The sequence below is a fragment of the Sebastes fasciatus genome, chromosome 21 (assembly GCF_043250625.1).
Source record: "Sebastes fasciatus isolate fSebFas1 chromosome 21, fSebFas1.pri, whole genome shotgun sequence".
In the NCBI taxonomy this organism is placed as follows: domain Eukaryota; kingdom Metazoa; phylum Chordata; class Actinopteri; order Perciformes; family Sebastidae; genus Sebastes; species Sebastes fasciatus.
The window spans coordinates 22,040,414-22,063,684 of NC_133815.1; the positions used below are offsets into that span (position 1 = coordinate 22,040,414).

Genomic DNA, 23,271 nt, shown 5'->3' on the forward strand with positions numbered 1-23,271 from the left:
CTATTTACTGAACTGAACTGCACTACTGTATTTCATGAATGTGTGATTTAACAGAGCATGCAGCGTTTGTAACATTTCCATCTTGGAAGAGTTTTACACCGGGATTGTTAATGCAGATACTTAATCAGTACATAATTAGTAACATGGTTCAGTACTCAACAGTGTATAGTTTACACAGCACACAGCACTGCCAAGTCAGTAACTGTCAGATATTTTCTCTATTCCTCCAAGATAACTCAAGATTGTTATTGTTGTTGGAATGAATAAGGTGTTACCGTTGCTATTTTGAATTTTATTTTCTGCATATCATGCTGAATTGATATTCAATTTGCTTTAATAACATCTAAAAGTAGACTATTTGCTTCAATTGCTTAACTAACATCCTTATTTCCTTGGTTGCTCACCATCACTTCCCCCCCCCCTCTTCGCCTGGGTAACACCTGGAAGGCTGTGGAGGAGGATGTTGTCGGTGCATTTGTCACCGAGGCCACTCCCGTTGCTCCGGAGCCCGTTGTCCCAGAAACGGTGGACAAATTGGAAACTGGTGCGGACGCATATGACTTTAAGGAATATGACTTGGGCGAGGTTGACAACAGGTTGTATGATTACGGGGCGTATGATGAGTATGGCACGGCCCCGCCCAGACCCACGGCAAACTACCACGAGGAGGTGGGGCCTGGGGTCGCAGCTGAAACTGACGTTTCTGAGAGCACCGTAAGTACCACCCCCCGGCCCGGTGACTGAGGGGTGTGAGCATGAACGGCACGCTACACGTTAGGGACTCTGTTTGTGTTTTGGACTCACTCTGTTTTCCAGTGCACGCCTTCCTAGTTGGTTGCTTGGCAATGTGTCATTGACATGTTGAGTGTGGAGTCTTGCTGCTGTCTCACTGGTGTATGATTGCTGATTTAATGATTTAATGATTGACAGCTACGATAGGGACAATGCATGCAACTGGGTTTTCTTCATTTAATAGATCTCATTCTGACATACTGATCAGTGTGTGCACAAGCACAGAGATTATTCATACTTCTCTTCTTTCTTCAAACTTCACCCCTCCCCACACACAGCATTCAGTCAGGGTATGTCGGCCCCACCTGTACACCACCCATACATACCGCCCCATGCACCCTCCCCACCCACTGATCCCTCTCTCTCCTCCTCTGCCATTTTAACAAGCAGCCTGTCTGTGACATATCCCTCCCTGTATGCACAGCAACTAGCCCATAACTCATAGGCAGCTTTCTGCACAGTGCACACACACAGTTGTAATCAAGATGTTATGGATTCCTTTCACTTCCCTCTCAAATGTTTAAACTCTGCCTTCACCAACCAACAGTCACAGTTTGTCATCTAGTTAGTATAAATATTTAACATGCATCCTTCTCTTTAATTAGCCATTTTCTGTCCGAACATCATCAAACACAATTTTGTGTCTGTAAGGGTATTTTTACCATGTGAGGGCAAGGAATTTAATAGTCTTGTACAACTTCTTAGTACCCCTCTACGCACACACCGCAAACCCTCCCACTCCTAATCCTCTCCATCTCACCCCACCTTCTCTCCCAAAACACACAAACACACAATAAAGCTGAACAAATTTACTACCACTAATGAAATACAGTTGTGTTCAGCTATTCATTTATATTTAGTCATTTGCAATGTTGTATACAGATTAGAATAGAAGATGCTTATCTTCACTTAAATGTGAAACTGTACATTGTAGGGCAGTGTCTCTTGTTCTCTCTCTCTGTCTCTATATATGCATCTATTTGTGGTATTTTGTGAGGTTTGCATGACAATAACCTGTTGGTGTTACGTTTTATTTGGTCACCATTAGCCACACTGCACAATGGCAATGCAATGACGGCATTGCTCCATTTCAAGCGCATAGAGGTCCATTCTTGCTCATTACAACTAACATTTTGCCTGATTGGTTCCGTAATGTCACCTCACTTTGTGTTGTTCTTCATTCACTCTCTGCCTCTGACATAGCTACAGTAGTTGCAACCGAGTACGTGATATCGACCGATTGTTCAAGCACTAACACACATTCTTTTCACTGGCTGAACGGCCTCCTCCCTCCTTGCTCATCACTGCTATTCATTCACCTGTGGACTATAGCGGCTGTGTGAAGAATGTCACCTCTGTGCTTGCTTTGTAACTGCAGGTTGCTGGGGCTGCAGGAGCCCTCGGCCAGAAGGGAGAGAAGGGCGAGCCGGCTGTCATCGAGCCTGTAAGTGATATAATCATTTATCATTACAATTGTGAGAAATGATTGTGTTTACTGAGTAAGCTGTCAAACTTTTCTATCACTTTTAGTACAAATTGCAAATGATCTAAAACCAAGTGCAATTGACGTCCACTCCTGAACAGCAGTTTTACTTATTTCAAGACCCACTGGTCAAACACCCAAAACTTGCAGCAGAGTTTCCCCCCAAATTCGTCGACTTATCCTGAACCTGCTGTTGCACAGGACAGTGTTTGTGGTGTGAAACAATGTGTTTGTTTTTAAAGGGCATGCTGATTGAAGGACCACCAGGACCCCACGGCCCAGCTGTGAGTATCTTGTTAAAAAAGTGTTTTGCACCTGAGCGTAATTATACAACATTGTTGTCAGAATTTAATGAGCTTGCGGTTGGCGGTGTACTGACTGAGCTCTGTCTTTTTAGGGTCTTCCAGGTCCCTCAGGCCTACAAGGACCCCCAGGCCCCGCTGGAGATTCTGGTGACAGGGTGAGTTGTCATTTATGTCCCCAAACCAGCCACATTTTTTTCATGTGTTTATTCTGTTGAAAAATAACCAAACCAAACCAAATTACAATTGGAAGATCATTGATTCGGCTACTTCACGCAAGGCCTCTTACTGTACCTAGGTCAAATTATATTTGTGTAAGTTATATGTAAAAGTGTTCCAATCTGCTGCACTAACTCCTTACTTAGCTGCATATTGATTTAAATTAATGACACTCTGTTAGCTAATAGGCATTAATGAATGCTTGAGTGTCTATATATTTGTCACTTTATTGGTAAGGTGACCTGTAAGACAGTCTGCAAAAAAAAATGTCACATTCAAATATGTTTTGCTGCTGTACAGAACTATTTTAGAAAGCTTTTTTTTAATCATTGCCACATAAGATATGTTCTGGATTGGCAGGTGATGAATAAAATTGTACAATGGGACTCCTCATGTATCGCTCGCTTGAGCTCCACCTTGTCCATTATTTTCACTATTTTACTGCTCATGCATCATGGCACACTTTGATCATTGTGACATCAAAGATGTGACATGTGAGTGAGTTTTAACCCATCACACATCAATTATTATGGCCTCTTAAAGATTAGAAGAAGTGGAATGATATTTGGCCTGAGTGTCCCTTGGTAAGAGGTATCCATATTTAACGCTTTGCTCTTTAGACTCTCTGTTCCACAGACATGCAACACACACTTACACACACAAACATGGGCACCAGAATTAATGGAAAAGGATGTTGCTTTTGGACCGTAGACAGTAGCGTGGTTTACAGATGGACAGGCCTAGTCTATGTGTGCTGAAGGAGGAGGAACACATGTTGATCAAACTAACAAACAACACACCTCAAGCATTTACTACTTCATCTGTGTGTCCTCTCATGTGGTGGGTGTGTGTGCATGTGAAAGTTTGTGGCTGTGTTTGTATTTCCTTCTATATGACTGCCACTGTTTACAGTGTATGTAATGGCACAATTTAAGAGTCAAAACCATCAGGATCAGGTACATTTGAGGCAATATCACTGCATATGTATGTATATGTTTGTGCAGTCTGTCTATACTTTGTTGTTGTACCGTCTTACACTGTTGTCAGTGATTGTCAGTGATCTACATCATAAATTCTTCAAAATTCAAACCAGATGTAAATGTTATTACCTGAAAACCACAAAAAGTGTATCATTATGCGGGGCATGTGACAAAGCCAACAGGATAGGCAGTGAAGCAGCTTTTTATTTAAATCACATTAGTTGCTAATGTATCTATTTAGATATAATCATATATACATTACAAACATACAGTACAAGCAGCTACGTGATTTATATTTTTTAATAATCACTGAGGAGCCACCGGAGAAATAGGAATTCCAAATCTCTATCATGTTGTCCTTTTTAAATGTTTTTCTTCCGCATGCTACAGTTAATCTTCTAAAGTTGATCATTTTATAAATCTGGTGGTGTCTCTTCTGTATTGCAGGGTCCTCCTGGTCGTGCTGGTCTGCCTGGTGCTGATGGTTTGGCAGGGCCCCCTGGTACCATGCTGATGCTGCCAGTAAGTTTTCAGAATATCGCAACATAAGTACATACCAACTACCTTTTACACATCATTCCATATTTAGACCGATTTCCAGGGTGTTGAGTAGTGCAGACAAACAGAATGAGCAACTTTTTTAATTGTTGTGTGTGTTCAACAGTTCCGTTTTGGCGGGGACGGTGAGAAGGGTCCAGTGGTGTCGGCCCAAGAAGCCCAAGCCCAGGCCATCCTGTCCCAGGCCAGAGTAAGTAGAAAAGGCCCACAGTCTGTGGACAAACCCCCACCCCCGCTCTGCTCTCCACACACAGCTGTAGGGGTAAAGGAGGGGAAGGATAAAGGAGACAGTATTTTGGTGGGGAGGGGAGGAGGGAAACTGCATTTTGTTGGCCTTGCAAGGCTAAAAGGAGACATGCCAAGCAGGCTGAAGACCAACAACATAAAAAGGCCACTTTGAACAGATGGACAGACAGGAGAGACTGTTAAAAATACTTTAGGGGCTCTCGACCTGCGGGTGGGCTAAACCAACAGGTGTAGAAAATATCCCTGTGTATATGTGGGAGAGGAGGTGGGCGGGTAGAGGAAAAGAAAAAATCTGGGCTTCTGCACAATATCCCACATTAATTACACAGTCAGAGAGCACAGTGAACAGAGAGATTAAGTGTGGAAATAAATCTCTGAGTTTGCTGGACCATAAGACAACACAATAAGAAAGCAATTAGAGAATGATCCAGAAAAGGACCCCAAGGCATCGTATACATTACAATGAAATGTGGGGAAATTATTACATTATTGTCTTGCATACTTTGCTGTAAAGGATTACTTCTTCTTTTTTATCAACAAAAACTTTAAACACAAAAGATAGGATTTTTTTTTATAGTATGTTAGCAGAATGAGCAAGATAGAAAATTAAGAATACAAACTAGATATAATGATTAGAGATATGCATTGGGTGCATTTTTCAGTATACTCAATTTAAAGCTCTAGTGTGGCAAAATAAGATATATTGTAAAAAATAGAAAAAAGTAATGTTTTTGTAAATAGAAAATCAAAATATGTAATTGAAATTATGTAATATGATTTGTCTACTACTTCATAAAATGTGCATTGTTTTAATTAAAACAATGACACATTTAATAATAGTCTGACATTTTATTGGTTTGATTATAATCTGTCATGAAACAACATAACAATAACACTTGTCTTAGTAGAAATGAAGAAATCACAGATTCAACTCAGTGTGAAACATGAACATGCAAGATGAACCATGCAATAATATAAAATAGATAATGAAGTAAATAACAAGATATATAGATATAGCATATAAGAGAAACAAGGTGTAATGTATAAAATTGAAGCATGACATAGGGAAAAAATATACAAACGTGTACAAACACATAATATATGCTCTATGTACAGAACGTAGATTTTCTTGGATGGATATCCATATTTGTGGAATTTGACCTTGTTCTTTTCTGTGTTTGTGCCCTGCAGCTGGCTATGAGGGGACCCTCAGGGCCAATGGGTCTGACAGGAAGATCAGGGCCAGTGGTGAGTCTGCTTTTTTGTTTGTGCTTTTGTGATTGTTTGTAGGAATTTGGCAATTTCCTTTTCTTTTTTTTTCAGCACCTACTATTCATCCTACTATATGTGCATATGATAATTAAAGTTGTCATATGAAGACACAATATCAATTTGGATTAATAATATCACACTTGAAATGACTCAAAGCTTGATGGTATATGCTTTTTACCAATATTTCAGAAACAGTTTTGGAATTCAACGCTGATGACAGTTCTGCATTGTCTAAGAAAAATCATCTTAGTGTTTTCAGGACAAATGTATTGGCAGAGACCAGAAACAAGGTTGCTTGTTGTTGCATCAGTGGTTGGTGACTCAGTGGCCACACTGCCTGACTGTTAGGTGCTGCCAGCTGCCAAGAAAATTTCATCCTGTTGTTGGTCCTCCCCCTCCTGGGCTTGTTGATACACGATCTACTATTTATCTGCAGGAAAAGGCCCTGCAAAAGACACAAAGAAATCCCCTCTGTTAAATCTGCTCTTCTCAGGCTAAAAGCCAAGCTTCATGATCTGAAATAGTATGGCAATAAGTAGATAGAAAGATCAATGGATGGAAGAATGTGTGGCTTTTATCTGTATCTGTACCTCTCCAAAATGTTTCCCTTCTTAATTGATTACATGTTTAAAACCCTGCTTTTCAGGCATTCAAGCTATTTTGTGATTCTAAAATGTCTGTCTGTAATTGCCAAATCACCAGCTTTAAATACCTGTCTGCAGACAGATTACAGTATGTGCCCCAAATCTCTGCATAGACCAACAATCTAGCATTGCATTTTTAGACCCACGTACAGTAAATGCCAAAAGACAGCCAGTTGTGTTAATGTGTCTGCATGTTTTTAAACATTTAACACTATCAGGATAATTTCACATACCTTTTTAAAGCAGATTCTAATCATTTATATGCTAAAAACAAAACAAAAATGAACAGCAATGTTTGTGTCAGTTGCATATAATCCATTATTAAGAACAACTGACATATAGCTTGATAGAACTTAAAGGATTTTATTGTCTTTGACTGTCTTCACTTGACGTCCCAGGTAGTTCATGCATCTGTAGTAGCAGGAATGCGTGGATTCATTTTCCTTCAGATTAACACACAAAAACAATGTACATGTTGAGCTAAACATCGCCATCTGCTGTTTACTTTACGCTATTTCTTACTCCTCTGTCCTGCAGCAAACTGCATGTGTCACAGTTTGAATGAATAGTATTTAAGAGTGGTTTGTGTTCTCTCTCTTCAGGGTCTACCTGGTAATCTTGGACTCAAAGGTGAAGGCGGAGACCACGGTCCTCAGGTGAGTAGGGAGCGATGATCTGAATAATTCAGATAAAATATCCCTCACCAGTGACTGAAGGCCACTTCCCAGGCTATTAGTCCTTTGTCACTAAGTGGTCCTCATGTGTCTGTACAGGGTCCTCGTGGCATCCAGGGGCCGCAAGGACAACCTGGCAAAAGTGGCAAGAGGGTGAGTGAACTCAATGACCTGTCCACTCTCACTGTGCTGCGTGTGTGTGTGTGTGTGTGTGTGTGTGTGCTCACATGCCTGTGTTTGTTGTTGTCTGGCCGTTTGTACTGTGTGGTCACTGCTCAAACACTGAGAGGCTTATTCCAGACCAACAAACAATTGCTTGATATGTGCTTAAAGGCCTGCGCTGCCTCCAATCCTCGGATCAATGGCCAGGCAGTAAATCTGTCTGAAAATGCCCAAAAGGGAAAACTGGCTATGGTGTGGGACGCAATTAGTGTCACGGTGCAGTCCCTCTGCAGGGCCAAACGTCTTGATTACTAATAAACATAAACCAGTCATAAGCAAATTAGTAATGTAAGCTTGATTCATGGGTCAATTGTGAGCCATTAGTTGATTTTAATGTCACAAAATGTGATAAAAGAATAAGAAACTTCTGTGAGTGTAAATATGTAACCTCATCTATTGCTGTATTGGACTCATTTTTCTTGCATCCCCTTTTTCTGTCACTTCAAACGGGTAAAAAAAACAACAACTAATCAAGCAATTGAGGCGAGGAGGCAATAGTTTCAAAGGATTGTATAAACATCACTGCAACAGAAAATCTGAGTGGAATGAGAATAAGAAATATATTTCCTTTATTATTTTCACCAGTTATCATTTTGGAACTTCTACAATGTATTATACTGGCAGCAGACTTTATAGATGATTCACAGTCCTCCTTAGTTCAACCTCTTGATTGCTTAATTGATTTTTTTGTATATTGCTGTTGTGATATTTTGTCAACCAGTGATTTGTGTTAGTCAGCTCTACTGCCTGCCCTCCGGTGCCAACACTGTCTACTGCCTCAGGCATACTTAGTACAACACAAAAAAGATAACACAGTAAAACCACAAAACAACTTCTAATTATCTTAAACAGGATTTTCTAGAATTTCACAGGTGTTTTTGCCTAAACTCATCTTACTAACTGACTACTACAATACGTAAGTCTTTATGTATGTGTGTCATTTTTATGCTAATGTTTCTCAGGGCCGCTCCGGAGCTGACGGATCCCGTGGAATGCCTGGAGAGCCAGGCTCCAAGGTACCATATGCCGTCACACAACTTTTCATGTTTATGTAACTAACTACAAATGAAAAAATGATTTCCACAAAGCTTTGCTGTGAGCATGCTGCAGCTCATGATGACTTTGATGTGTGGTGATATTGTGTGGTCTGGTGACATCCTCTGTTGTGTTTCTCTACAGGGTGACAGAGGCTTTGATGGTCTGCCCGGACTGCCTGGTGAAAAAGGACACAGGGTGAGTACAGTATGGTAGCTGTCACCAGTTCAGTTTGTCAAAATCCTGTGGTAAAATATACAATTTTTGATGTTCTCAAAAACAGATGTTTAGTCCTTTACTGTTGCAGAGTCCACTGAAGTTTAATACCTGTGAGATTTGTCCATTGAGTGTAAGAATGAGGCAGATTTTGAAGGAATCCTCACGAACAACAGAGTAGTGTTTTGCCTGAGAAACAAACTCCTGTAGATGTTTTTAAGCTTATGAACAAAATACCATTTCTTCATTTGATAAGTCACAAAACTGGCATTAAAAGAAAATCTTTTAGTTATTGGGGATTTGTCTTCTTAGATTACTCTGATTTACTGAAGGGTCGGGTATCTTTTAGATGGCAAACGTTTCGGATGTAATGAAATATATTTGGCTACAGGCACCAGTCAGAGATCACGTTGAGTGACCTGAGGGGGGGGGGTGGTATATGTTTGTTTCATTTCACTAATGTACCTGCATTAGTAAGACTGACATAGAAAAATGTAATGACAGCATTGCACTGAAACCAGATAGCCATATTTTATGTATTCCAAGTTTGTAGAATGAGCCACAGTTCATAAAGCAGAGATCACTTCATTGTGGAGGGCAAGTATTTTTCTTTACTTTAGGGAGATAAACTCGCAAAAAAACATCATAATATATCAAATACAACAAACGATATATGACAAAACAAAAAAGGTTTCAAGTAACTAACAAAATCCACATCTGTAGAGCTGTATGATTGAAATGTATGAAGCATGGAATACAGCATAATATGAGTTTTCAAAATAAAAACAGCATAGCAGTCAGAATGATGCAGAATAGGTCCAGTATGAAAATATATTTGAGAAAAGCTGAAAGAAAAACAGTCTCACACATGTAACAAGAGCTGATTGGTTCCAGACACATTAAGGCGTGGTTGGTTCATAAAATGAATGAATTAACCCAAATCTGTCTCTTATTTTCTTTCTCTCTCTCTCTATCTCAGGGGGAGCTCGGGCCAATGGGACCCACAGGTGCCTCAGGAGAGGATGGACAGAGAGTAAGTACTTCCTCTTTTAACTAAAACCCTAAAGGATTTTTAGGAAACTTGCACTGAACTGAGGTGAAGCACTAACATATGCAGTTACATCAGCGGTGGTCATAGAGCTCAGCCCCTCAGGCAGCAGCAGCTGGGCGGAGATCAGCTGTGAAGGAGGAGGGTTTGTGTTTAACCTTTCCTCCCCCTGAAACTAACTACCCCACTCAACCCTCCACCCCCACCCCCCACCCCCAGGCGGTTACTACATTCAACAATGTTTGGTTAGGTTGAGATTAAGCCCTGGCTAATACAGGCTTTCGAGAGCTTACGATTATAGGTGGTGATAGATATTTAATGTTTCAATGCAAGATGCCAGTGTTTACCTCAGATTGTTGAAATTACAGAGCTTGAAACACTGAACTTCTCCAATGAAGACTGACTTATGTCTTTTTCTTCCCTTAGGGCGAGGACGGAGAGATCGGGCCCCGAGGATTAGCTGGCGAGAGTGTAAGGCTTGTCTGCTGTCGGTTTTGTTTCATCAGGCTATTCCAAAACATATGGGATTCCTACATGTTGCAACAAGATCCTCTTAAAGCTGATCTCTGATGTCTTTGACAAAAGTATTCCCCAGGAGGACACGATTGCTCTACTGGAAATCATTCAGCAGTGTTTTGAGAGTTGAATATAAGTCATTGCTTCTCATTGTTCATAGGGTCCTAGAGGTTTGCTTGGACCTCGTGGTTCTCCAGGACCCCCTGGATCTCCTGTACGTACCATCTACTTTACCATCCTTATCTCTGATATCATTTTCTGTATGATAAATCTGATATGAGGTATACATGGGGCTTTTCTGACTTGTCCTTCGCAGGGTGTTGCTGGAGTTGACGGGCCTTCGGGTTCCAAAGGAAACATGGTATGAACACAACTTACTCTTACTAAACTAACAAAAGATGTTGCTCTATCAGTTCCTAAGCCTGCAGAGTTTCAGACATTGTCTGAGCTGTACATGACTGTTTCTATGAGTTTGCACTGTCTAGGTTAGGCTGTTAAAATCCCTTTAGGATGCACAGCTGGAGGTCAAAGGTCATGCCTCAGAGGACCTGAGAAGGAGAGTAGTCTCTTCAAATGGATCAACAGATCAAATGATAAATTATGGTGCTGCCTTTTCTGGATATTACCAAATAAATACTGTATAATGACAGGCAAGGTTTGAAATGTACCACAGCTAATGAATAAAATGCTGGTTTAGGGTCAAACAGCTACCCTCAAGCCCTTGAATACATTTACAAAGCCGCCTACACATGATCGGCAGCTTTCCTATAGGGAGAGCGGTGCCGCCCGGCTAGGCGGAAGCACTACTGTTGGCTCGGTGCAATGCTTGAAATTGCCGGCGTGCGCTCAAAGTTAAAATTATTTCAACATTGACCTTAGTTGCCGCTGATCTTTCAGACAATGAGACAAAAGCTGAAACGGTTGTTGCCTAGAAACAGTGAAAGGCGTTCCTTGTGCACTTTTTGATGACACATTATGCCTTTGCTGCGCTTTGCCTTTGCGAGGCTCTGCACCCTAACATGGGGGTGAGCAAAGAGCAAATTTCTTATCATGTGAAGGCAGCTTCAATGAGCTGGATTGTATCTTAAAGTTTCATTGTGGCTGGTACAGTACCATGTACAATATTAAACATACATTTTGCCATTTGATTTATTATTTTTAGTTCAATTAGTTATTCAGAACAGTCTGTGTTTTTTATCTTATCTTATCTGGGACTGGGAGCAGCTAAAATGAAGCATGTTTACTTGCCATAGTGATTTATGCAGTAGGCAGAAGGTTGGATGGAACCCACCTGACTGTTGGCAATGACAATAATCTTTGTAATTCAGGTAGCAGTGTTTGGGACAGAGGATTACTCTGGAACTAGTGTTTGGTTTTGACAGCCTCCATCTTTTTTCAGGGACCACAAGGAGAACCAGGCCCACCCGGGCAGCAGGGAATCCCCGGAACACAGGTGAGTGAATCAATCATACACCCGAGACTCCTATGACAAAGGCACAGACAGAGTGTCAGTGTTGATGCATGCAGCATGATGTGTACATACAGAGAAGTGGCCACAGACACACTTGTTTTAGGCCTCACTGCTGTCTGTATCTTCCACCACAAACCCCACACGCAGAGAAAAGCAGATTTACTTCACACACACACGTGCACTCCCCACACACATTTCTCTCAAATATTTTTCCGGGGTTTATCTTGGGAAGGGGAATGTTTCGGGGTTGATCCAGTTGAAAGCATCTTATTCATGTTGGTGGAATTCCTGCAAAGCTGCCACACCTGTTGGAGCAAGCTTCAGTGCCTCAAATTACCCCTGCGACACACACACACACACACACACACACACACTGGTACACATCAGGTAGCCACCTAGAAACGTATACATGTGAACACATGCACAAATATTAAAGTTTAAGCAGTACCACAGGCATGCTAGATGCTAATATGCCTACACACACCCTCATTATGCAAACAACCACACCCACACACACACACACAAACGCACACACACACACACACACACACACAAAGCTGTACTTCTATACTTGTGGGGACACTCATTGACATAGTGCATTCCCTAGCTCCTTACCCTAACCCATCACCAGTAAATACAGCACGTAACCCCAACCCGTATCTTAACCTAAACCTAATTCTAACTTCAACCTTAAAACCAAGTCTGAACCCTCAAACAGGCCTTTGAAGGGACTGTTCGAAGGTGAGGACCGGACAACATTTTAATTTTCCAAAATGTCCTCACTCTCAAAGTCTAACTCACTTTCAAGGTCTAAAGCTCAAATTGGTTCTCACGAAGATAGCTGTAAAAGTACACACACACACACACACACACACACACACACACACACACACACACACACACACGCACACACACACACACACACACACACACACACACACGCACACAAAGGAACAAGCTTAACAATCCTACATTAGCTCAAATATTTACAACTCCAACAAACTCTTCAGTTTGTCCAGCGTGTGTGTGTGTGTGTGTGTGTGTGTGTGTGTTTGAGCATGCTTGTTGTTGCCGTAGCAACGGACTCTCATTTCTATGTGTCTCTGTCTCACAGGGTCTTCCTGGTCCTCAAGGTCCTATCGGACCACCTGGTGAAAAAGTATGTAACCTTTTTTTTTATTTTTCTGTGTAAAATGTACATACAAAATTGAAGCACAATAAGTATAACATAAAATAAAAAACGGACTCATGGTTTCAGGACCAAAAGATCATAGTGAATAGTAAGAAATTATTGATTAGCCAAACGATAATCAGCAATCTATATTTATTTGAAAACTGTTTTTTTTGTTTCAGGTTTAGGATGGAAAATATACTCCATATAATGTAGCTTTTTGATTAGGCTAAATTTAGCCTTTTCTTATTTGGTATCAACAATCCAACTATATAATTAGAATGGTTTAAACAAAATGTAGATGTTTTAGTTAAGTCAAGTCAATGTTATTTATAAAGCCCAAAATCAATAATCACTCATTTGAATTCTATCTATTCTACCAAACACAGCGGGTCATTGTGTCTTTTAACATTAAATATCGTTTAATCTGTTGATGCTTTTAAGCTTAATCTGAACATGTGTATTTAAACAAATGTGACTAGCCATGTTTAATCAGGGACAGTCTGCAAAAAGAAAGGTCTTAAAATGTTTTATGTTTTTTTGGAACCTGCAGACTCTCTGAATGAACTCTGCACTGTCACCTTTAGAGAATTCTGAAACTGGTTTATAACCTCTGATCTTTGACCTTTTTCTTTTCCCCTTACAGGGACCTCATGGCAGGTCGGGGTTGCCTGGATTACCTGGAGCTGATGGGCCTCCTGTGCGTGCTCTTATCACCTATATACGTACAAACAGTATATCAGTATTACACACACATAAACAGAAATACGACAACCCTTTACTCCACCAAATCCTCAGACACTGAGGTTGATACAGTACATACATATGGACATTCCTACAACTGTACATGATATAAAACCAGTTTAGAGTGAGCACAAGTTTTTTTTCTCAACACCAAGTTCAACCCACGATTCCCAACACAGAGTTGACCTGTGTATGACCCTTTTAAACCAGATCTGATGACCTCATCAAGCTGTTACATAATATATGGGTATGGGATGCAGGTCAGGTAGATGGTGACATTGTCTACTCTACAGCTGCCCTGCACTTTCAAACCATTTCCAGTATATGACTCACTGGACACCCCAGCTTATAGATGTAGAGCTTTGTGTAAATGTTATCAGTGGCCATCTTAAAGAGAACAGCCATGTTTATAAACAAACATTACATTAATTATATTAATTAATAGTTTTTATTTACTTTAAAGATCTCTCCATAACTCCAAATCCCCATCTAAAAACTTAACCAGAAGTATAAAAATGCATTTTAGACTGTAGAAGCAAAAAGTGTATAGACTGTGGATACACTGTTTTGATGGGTTTACCCTTTTGGCGTATGACACACACAGAGCCCTCTTGTGAAATACTGCAGAACTGTGCCTCGGAAACCTCTCAAGGCAAAAAAAAATATAAGAAATGTGCCTTTGAGTTTTGCTATTCTAAACCTGTAGAAGCTCTTGTCATTCCTCCTTTTCTGCCCTCGCTAGCAGAGGTGTGTAAATTCAAGAGGCAGGCAGCCCTTAGTTGCCCTCAGGCCCCAGAGCATCGTGATTTACAGCCTTCTGCCTCAAACTCACACCTCAAATTGGAGGTGCCAGGTGTTCACAGCTAAAGGTTTCCATATATATATATGTGTGTGTGTGTGTGTGTGTGAAGGTGTGTATCGAGCCATTTGTATGGGCTTGTCCACCTGCCCCATCACTCTGACACTACCAGTGTCCACCACACTATACTGGCTATAACCGTAACACACAGAACAAGCTCACTGACATGTCTTTCACATAGAGGACTGTGTTGTTGGTGTGTAGTTGTTGACCACGTTTTATCAGGATTCAACACTGCTTTGGTTTGATAAAGCATATACAGGTTACTCTGTGTGAAGGTCATCCCTTCGCTCTCATTCTCAGATATGTATATTTATTGCTTTGCCATGCCATCTAGAACAGCCTTTTAGGACAACACAAAGGTCTCCCCTCCCTGTAGATAATGATGGTAACGCAAATCCACATGCACTACACTTCTTGTTTGTTAAGATGCTTCAACTAGCTGAATAACATACATATATGTTCACACCATTCACTGTGTTGAGTGTTTCGTTTAAAAACAACATTGTATCAAACACTTTTAACCCCTTTTTGAATGCTTATTTTACAGGGTCATCCTGGTAAAGAGGGTCCACCTGGAGAGAAAGGAGCCCTGGTAGGTGTTTTTAAGAAGGAATTGAGTCATTTGGGTAATATGTTTATTTGCATGTGTGTGTGCGCTGCAGTGGAAAGAAAATGTCTTAGTGTTTTAAAAATGTTAATATAAAATGTACGGTAATTCATTTTCAATGTACTAAGAGAAAAGCCTGAGGCATGTAATCAAAAAAAGGACTACAGGATAACTTGACATGTTTGTCTAATCAAATTATTTTATTGTTTATTTATATTACTCACATTCAGAAGCATTGCATCGTTTCTTTTAGTTCTACTTAACCAATGAGGTTGTAAATTTTAACTAGCTAGTACAACAACAATACAAATGATAATAATGTGCTTAGCTATCAAAGGAAAATGGCATATATTTTTTTGACAATGCAAATAGTATGTTTTCATACTAGATAAAGTTTAAATTATAGAAGAAAAATATGCATTTTAGTGTCAGCTGATTGTAATTTAAACAAACCTTTCATAGTGACAGAAAACATTGCAATTTAAAGTTAGTTATTAGCATTGTTGTTTGCATTTGGATCAAGAAATACGTCTTCAGACTTCTGCCATGGATGAACAATAATGTTTAATAGTTAGTTTTATAAGCATTTTCTTTACATATGTTGATGAAATGTTTATCATTGGCCAGTTTCTGATACATTTCGTATTTCGATGTATTAGAAACCTAATTAATGACCTCAGAACAATGGATAACCTTTAGTTATATCATACAAAATCTTCTAAGTTACAGTAACTAGAGTAAATACCACCTGTATTTATAAGATAATGATGACATGCAGTGGCACATCCCATCTCTGAACACCTACAGTACATCTTCCACACTGTAAAGCATTTACTATGGTAACCATGCACTGTTTTCTACTCTCCAGGGTCCCTCAGGTCCACAGGGTCCTATTGGTTATCCTGGCCCTCGTGGTGTCAAGGTACGCTTTCAGTTTGATCATGCTGGCATTTGATTGACCAGTCTTATTCACTATTCCTCACCAGATAAGAAAGTCTTCCCTTTTATTATATTGTACATACTTATATTGTATTGTTTCCTGTTATATTTGTCATGCTTATGAATGTCTCTTTCCTGTCCAACAGGGTGCCGATGGTGTCCGTGGTCTCAAGGGGGGAAAGGGAGAGAAGGTATAAACTTCTTAAAATGCTAAATTATGTCCACATCATTTCTCAATATACCACCCAGGTTGTAGCCACTGAGCAGCCCAAACAGGTTATGAATCATACGGTGTATGTTAATATAATTACAAAATAAAATGTTGAGAGAGATTTCTGCAGTTCTGTCAACAAAGATAAAGTAAATATTCTCACCGATGATGACACTGGAAGCTATTTATTTCAGAAGCTGTGCTAAAAGGTGCTCTTCCAAATCCACAATATCACGGTGATCCCATTAAGATCTCAGTTGGAAGTGCTGTTTAAAAAGTTGAATCAACAGATTAAAGTTTAAACATGCTGTCCAAATTGACATGCAGTATGTCACAGTGTTTGTCTAAACTTCACTCACTTTGTGATGAAGGTGAAGAGAGGAAAATAAAGTTTGGGAACAGCCTGTGAATATATTCATGTCACAGATATTCTGTCTGTAACTGTGGCTGTCTACCTGCCCTCCCAACTTTGTTTTGGCTCTTTTGAGCTGGAGTGGACGGCTGCTGCAGCCTGAAAGTACCAGGCAGAGGTCAGCCGATAGCCATCTTCAGTGGAGACAGAGCCTTTCTCTGAGTGACCCTCAATCAGCTGTTGAATGTAAAGCTGTCGCGCTCGAGGCTTTTGCTTTCAAAGAACGCTGCAATCCATCTCAAGCACTTCTGAAGAGTGTGACTGTGTGCGTGGAGAATTTAAACCAAGCTGCCTTTTTAATATGCACAACATTTATTTAAGATCAATGCAGTTATGCTGCTGTATAAAATCCATTATCTATCTGAGGGGTGTTGTTCTCACTACAATGACAGGTATTCATATCACTTGGTTTTATTTATTTTTTGAATCATTGCATTATTTATACTGTAGCAAGAGATTCAAAAGCCAAACCTTGAGGAGAAAAGGTTTGTTATGAATAAAGGATGTGCTTTACCCCAGGTGTGTGTGTGTGTGTGTGTAAGTGTGAGCGTTTGTGCGTGTGCGTGTGTGTGTGTGTGAGTGTGAGCGTGTGTGTGTGTGTGTGTGTGGTCTTTGTGATGCGAGTTCCTGGCAACAGACATGCTCAGTGCTGAATTATGCATCAGATGGGGTTGAAAACATGGACAGGTGACAGACTAGAAAGAGGAAGTGTCAAAGAAAAGAGACAGAGGTCCACCTGAAGTGAATAGTGTCCTTCAGCGTCCATTTGATTATCTGAGACAATTTTGGTTCAATTGCAAAAATCACAAAATTGCTATTTGGTTTCAATGCACAAAATCTCTGAATGCTGAAAAGTGTTTCAAAATTCTTGTATCTGAGCATTAAACATATATTAATTTATTACATCGATATATCCCATAATGCCTAAAATCGGTTGGTGTAGGTTGTGCAGCTCAACAACTGAACAGTTCCTTGCATATGCTGTTCCACTATCTGGCCAACAGAGAGCAGCATCCATCCTGTGATCCACACAGTGAATATGAGCAGGCTGAATATTTAACAGAAAATATCAGGAGACTTAATAAGTTCCCCAGTGAAATGAAGAAAATAGTCCATTTCAAAGACTCTTAGTGGGAAATAAACAAATTCCTTGAATAACAATATAATGAAATAACCCAACAATTGCTGACAAATGGAATAACTTCTTTTTGTCTCATTTCAGGGTGAGGACGGTTTCCCAGGTTTCAAGGGAGACATGGGAATCAAAGGAGACCGGGTGAGAAGCATCATCCGTCATACAGATAACTTCTGACATGTCCAGTCAGATCTTTATTCTTCACATGGAGGTTCATCATTGTGACATTCTCTGTATGTGTTGGGTTGTAGGGTGAGTTTGGCATGCTTGGATCCCGAGGAGAGGATGGTCCCGAGGGTCCCAAAGGCCGATCTGGCCCTAACGGAGAGTCAGGTCCCCTCGGTCCTGCTGGAGAAAAGGTATGAGAAATCAATGACCAAGGATGTTGGAAAGCCAATACAAGAATCATGTGTTTTCAGCTCAGTTGTTTTCATTTTGTTGCTCTCATTGTGCGAAATTTGTGTCGCTGGGCTGACATCTTGCGCTGTTACTGTCTCTCAGGGTAAACTGGGCGTTCCAGGATTGCCAGGTTATCCAGGAAGACAAGGACCTAAGGTAACTTCACTCTCACCACAATAAGGGATGTTTTACTGTCTGCTCTGTTATCAGAACTGTGAAGGAATCAGAGCTATCAGAATACACCGGCATACCACAGCAGACCAAAACGTCCACACTGCACAGCCTGATGATTTCACATAAAATGGATTTACCATAAAAATAATTATTAGAAACTGTTCATAGTGAGAACACGTCGATTTTTAAGATGAACCCTTTTAGTGCAGAACCAGTAGGGCGTGACAGCCAAAGGAGATACGTGTTACCTGCATTCCTGGGGAGCAGGAGGACTTTAGTGCCGATCATTTATGCAATACACCCTACTTTGATAAAGCAATATTTTAAAAGTGACAGTTCTGGTAATGAAGCATACCTAATATTATTTTTAAAGATGGCACCTGTTGAAATGTTGGTACCACTTTGTTTGTTTCAACATCCTTATAAGTAGTAACTAATGGTTTTCTTAATTGGCAATGCATCATTCAATTATTTATAGATCACTTATGTGCCATTACTCAGAACAACTTTTGAGTTGTCAGGTTGTAAGAAAAAAAATCCTTTGGCTCGTTTTTATCCTCCTCCAGCGTGACACTTTAGCTCATCAATTAATGAGAAAGACTCCTCCAATGGACTGTTACACCACTTACCTTCTGGGATGGTGCTGCACAGCATTTTGATCAAAATACATTTATTAACAGCATGTTAACATTTTAACTACAGACTTAATGTCTTATTAGAAAGCGAGAAACTAACAAGCATTACCAATATTTATTATTATCAACAGATAAAGGAATATTTCACAACCGGGGCACTCAAAAACGTCATCTGAGTAATTCATTATAACTGATCTGTGAATCATTGTTAAATCATTTATTAACCATTCTTAAAGTAAGTGTAAACTAATGAGACTCTCAATGCAGCAGTTTGCTCTAGTGTTTCTTGAAATTAAGACATAAACACGGTTTCTCTCTGCCCTCCCCCGCCCCAAAAAACTGTGATTGTGCTGGAAGAACAGTGCCCTCTTCTGCTCTTTGCTGTAAAGCAATGCTGCAGATTTCCTGCCAACATGTCTGACACGGTAGCACACACTGTAAAAATGTGGTTTAGTGTAGACAGTTTGATAAATGATGGTCTCATTCTTGTCTCATTGGAATCGTACCAGTGCCTTGCAGTTTATGCTGAAATAATTCAGTGATGTTAAAAACTACCATTTTGGTACATTACTTTTAAAAGTTTTTAAAAACAATCTTTCCTTCTATGAAATTGTTAATCAGAATCGACCAGAACATAGTATAAACTATTGATAATTTAGATCATTGTAACAGCTGATGGCATTTATTACAGGCGCAGTATCATAAAAGATTATTTTAACCGCATTCACCTTACACTTGCTTATTCCTCACATCATATCATCACACCTGCTGCACACCATCCTCTCCACACATGGATTCAATGGTTACCTACAGTATTGTATATGTCTGATGATCCTATAGAAGCAGTAAGTGTCCGTCTAAGTGAGCATGAGTGGATGTTGAGTGGCGCTACCAGCTGTGATTCATGTCTAAGGACTGTCCATGGGACTCACAGCCATGGTGTACTGTTTATTGTAGCAGGTGTTTGTACTTCATCAGAATAATAAAAATAAAAAAAAAGAAGTATTCTAGCCCCTTGGGTGTTTTTATACTGATGGTTACACTCTAAAGTCAGAGGTTGTTAGACCTGCAACACGCTCCAGAATGAGTATTTTAATAATGAGCAAAAGCAAAAAATATTTGATTTTGAATTTACAAACTTTAGATGTTTCTGTGTGGTTCAGACTGCCAGAGGGTGTCTGACACATGATGAACTAAATTAATTAGTAAATCAAAGTTTGACAAGATTTTATAGAGACAATAGCTCATTAGATATGAGTTATTAGACATAACCGAGCAGCAGTTTGGAGGAAGTCATGTTTTGTTATTGACTGAATTTGTATTGAATGTCCCCAATGCAACGTGTGGCGAGAGAATGGGTAAGCTGCTCTTTAATCCCCCGTTCACAGAGTCTGACTAAAGAAAAAAAATCACGTCACCTTGTCTTGTGTTATTTACAGAGGTCTTGTGCTAAGCCTTTTGTTTTAAAGTCCTCCTCTCTTTGTGTATGTATGTATGTGTGCGTGTGTGTTCCCCACATAATCTTATAAGTTTAGAGAATTCGCCTGAGAAACTTTGTCTACTCTGCCAGCTTGATAAACACTATAGAGATACCGGAGTGGGGAGAGTTTGTGAATTTGATATGCTCTCTTGGGAAGGCAGCAAATGTTATTTTTATGTAAAACTTTCACTTCACAGGAATATTGAGAATGTGTTTTACAATTTAAAAATGTTCATTGCATTAAATAGTGTTGTTCAACCCAACTGAAGTTTAGTTTTTTAACAAATCTGGAAGAAACAAAGTGTTCAGGTCATGGAAGTGATCAGTTTTACATTTCAAAAGTCATGGAATTTGAAATGAGGGCCATGGTGTTACCCGTATGAAACTACAGCGTGTCAGTGAAGATGATATCTAACAACAGTGCAGATAAATACAGGGTGAGCCCTCATTATCATGCATGCCCTGACCCATCCAGCATCTCTCTTGTTTCCCCTCCGTGATACCTCCCTCTCCTGTTGACAGGGCTCGAGCGGTTTCCCCGGGTTCCCTGGAGCTAACGGCGAGAAAGGAGCCAGGGTAAGGAAACACACTCACTCACTGAGTACACACACTTTGTCTGTTTGTGTATGAAAATCACCACGCCATCATATCCCAGCACAAAAGAAAATTGATTCCTATTATAAAGGCATCTGTATGGTGACTTGGCAGAAAAAAATAACAGCAGCAAAATCAATGTTGGGGAGAGAACAAAAGACGTGAAGACAATCGTGCTTTCATTGAGCCCCTCTCCCCCGTCTCTAGGCTGGAAAAAAACAAGTTGCTCTTACACAATTTTGAGAATTGCTGAGAAAGAGTGCATGGTGCAGGTTTTACTTTCAACAGTTAACTATGAAAATGAAGCCAAAATGTTCCTGGCTTATATTAATGCACCTTAATAAAAACTGTTGATTCATGGAGGGAGTGATAGAAAACGTATCCATATCAAATGAATGTATATAAAGTGGTGGTCAAAGATGAGCTATTTTCTTTGTTGAGTACATCAGAATCATTTAATGGACACTTTGAAGTACATTATCTCACTTATACCGAGGCTACCTGCCAAAATCAAACACTCAATGCTCTTTCCACTCAAATGTAATTTTGTCAACTTAAAGCCAGAGAGACATTTCAAGCTATTGTAGAAATACTGCTGCATTTGTTGGCAGGCTGTTTCTGCTGCTTTAGTCAGCCAAACGGTGGAGTTAATATTACTTAGCCAATTCTTTGTTGTCATTCAAGAAGTGCATATTGTAGCTATAATCACACAACTCTCTGTACTCCTTTTACCTAATATCTAACAAAGACATTAGTGGTCAAGCTCACTTTTTTTTCAAGATTTCATTGATAGATTCGTGCATGTAAGATGCATCTCAATGCACTGAAACATCAGGCAAATGTCATTTAACTCAGCAACTGTTTAATTTATCTCTTAAAATGAAGGAATCTGAGGCTACTCATGTAGAATAGGAAACAAATTGTCTGTTTGGCATTGCAGAAGTGATTTGAGCCCTTTTCTGTAGGACAGATGTCAGAAGGGGGTTAAGTAAGGGATAATGTGCAGTGGGCTGGTCATTGTTGTGAAATAAACCCCTTCAGGGTGATGCCCTGTCGAGCTCGCTGTACATTATCCCGCTTATTACACGGCTACTTACTTAAGAAAATGATAATTTGCCACAAAAATGGTCCGCCAGAGTCCGACATCAGAACTGCGCCCATAGCAACGGTCTGCTATAAAAATAGTAACAGATCGTAGAACGATTAACTAATCCGAATCGAGTACTCAACAAAGCTGTGTAATAATGTTGAATAACAGGAAGTATGTGGAAGTGCCTAAAATGTTTTGCCTTTGGTTATCTAACAGGGCATCGCCGGCAAATCTGGTCCAAGAGGACAGAGAGGTCCAACGGTATGTCTTTTTCACAAACTACTGTATTTAAATGCTGTAAAATCATCTTGTATCTATTCTAACAGGTTTAGCATTTGACATCTTTAACTTAAACTACTGTAGCTTGTACACAGTATTACCAGGCGTTCTGTTTGACTCTTGAGTTTTTCCTCTCTCCCTGTAGGGTCCTCGTGGGGGTCGAGGAGCCAGAGGTCCAACAGGAAAACCCGGTGCCAAGGTACACCAGCTATACCAATCACCATTTTAGTCTTTTTTTACTGGGTACTCTACAGTATCAAGCAGGGATGAAACTTGACCAATAAAAACAATGGTAGATTTGTGCTACTGCTCCCATCATAAAAAACATATAGCTAAATATTAACTGATGATGATTTGTTGTTGTGTGTTGCAGGGCACAGCAGGACACGACGGCCCACCAGGCGGTCCCGGTGAGAGAGTAAGTCTATGATATTGTCTCAAGACATTCAGTGTCATCCACCTCCAGTATGAGTTATTGTAAAGTTTAAGGCCTTCATATCAATTGATTCTATTTGTTTAATCTAAGAGGTAGTCAGGATTGACCTTCAAATCTTGTCAAACTGCTCAAACCCAGTTATTCACAATCGATGACTCTTTGCTGGTAAAGCTTTTATGAATATGTGTTTGTGTCTTCCATTTCATCAACATAACCTGTTCCTTTGTTCAATGAAGTCTTCCTTGCCCCAAAAGAAATGAACAAGTTTACTGGTTAGGGCAACCTAGACGACGCACTGGACACATACTGCCATTTAATACCATGTTCCTGTTCCTACCTTCATCTAACAGACAGCAGCATTTCAGTTTATACAAATCCCTTTTCTTTCCCATTGGTTCTCAGAGTAGCAATAAAGTACATTTCTC

At 40.0% G+C, this 23,271-nt stretch overlaps 1 protein-coding gene across 6 annotated transcripts in view; it reads left to right on the forward strand.

Moving 5' to 3' along the window:
* Window positions 1–23,271, forward strand: part of col11a1a (collagen, type XI, alpha 1a) — a 90,425-nt gene that overhangs the window by 25,276 nt on the left and 41,878 nt on the right. For 4 of the 6 annotated variants that reach the window (XM_074621773.1, XM_074621775.1, XM_074621774.1 and 1 more), the window contains 27 exons: window positions 2,171–2,236; window positions 2,518–2,559; window positions 2,673–2,735; window positions 4,224–4,298; window positions 4,441–4,524; window positions 5,772–5,828; window positions 7,099–7,152; window positions 7,270–7,323; window positions 8,355–8,408; window positions 8,572–8,625; window positions 9,623–9,676; window positions 10,118–10,162; window positions 10,368–10,421; window positions 10,524–10,568; window positions 11,607–11,660; window positions 12,793–12,837; window positions 13,496–13,549; window positions 15,003–15,047; window positions 15,931–15,984; window positions 16,148–16,192; window positions 17,847–17,900; window positions 18,011–18,118; window positions 18,261–18,314; window positions 20,970–21,023; window positions 22,348–22,392; window positions 22,556–22,609; window positions 22,784–22,828. In XM_074621773.1, the coding sequence (XP_074477874.1) occupies window positions 2,171–2,236; window positions 2,518–2,559; window positions 2,673–2,735; window positions 4,224–4,298; window positions 4,441–4,524; window positions 5,772–5,828; window positions 7,099–7,152; window positions 7,270–7,323; window positions 8,355–8,408; window positions 8,572–8,625; window positions 9,623–9,676; window positions 10,118–10,162; window positions 10,368–10,421; window positions 10,524–10,568; window positions 11,607–11,660; window positions 12,793–12,837; window positions 13,496–13,549; window positions 15,003–15,047; window positions 15,931–15,984; window positions 16,148–16,192; window positions 17,847–17,900; window positions 18,011–18,118; window positions 18,261–18,314; window positions 20,970–21,023; window positions 22,348–22,392; window positions 22,556–22,609; window positions 22,784–22,828 (1,512 nt within the window). Of the gene's footprint in view, window positions 1–447; window positions 715–2,170; window positions 2,237–2,517; window positions 2,560–2,672; window positions 2,736–4,223; window positions 4,299–4,440; window positions 4,525–5,771; window positions 5,829–7,098; window positions 7,153–7,269; window positions 7,324–8,354; window positions 8,409–8,571; window positions 8,626–9,622; window positions 9,677–10,117; window positions 10,163–10,367; window positions 10,422–10,523; window positions 10,569–11,606; window positions 11,661–12,792; window positions 12,838–13,495; window positions 13,550–15,002; window positions 15,048–15,930; window positions 15,985–16,147; window positions 16,193–17,846; window positions 17,901–18,010; window positions 18,119–18,260; window positions 18,315–20,969; window positions 21,024–22,347; window positions 22,393–22,555; window positions 22,610–22,783; window positions 22,829–23,271 lie in introns of all 6 variants that reach the window. The other 2 variants (XM_074621771.1, XM_074621772.1) reach the window with 1 other exon arrangement.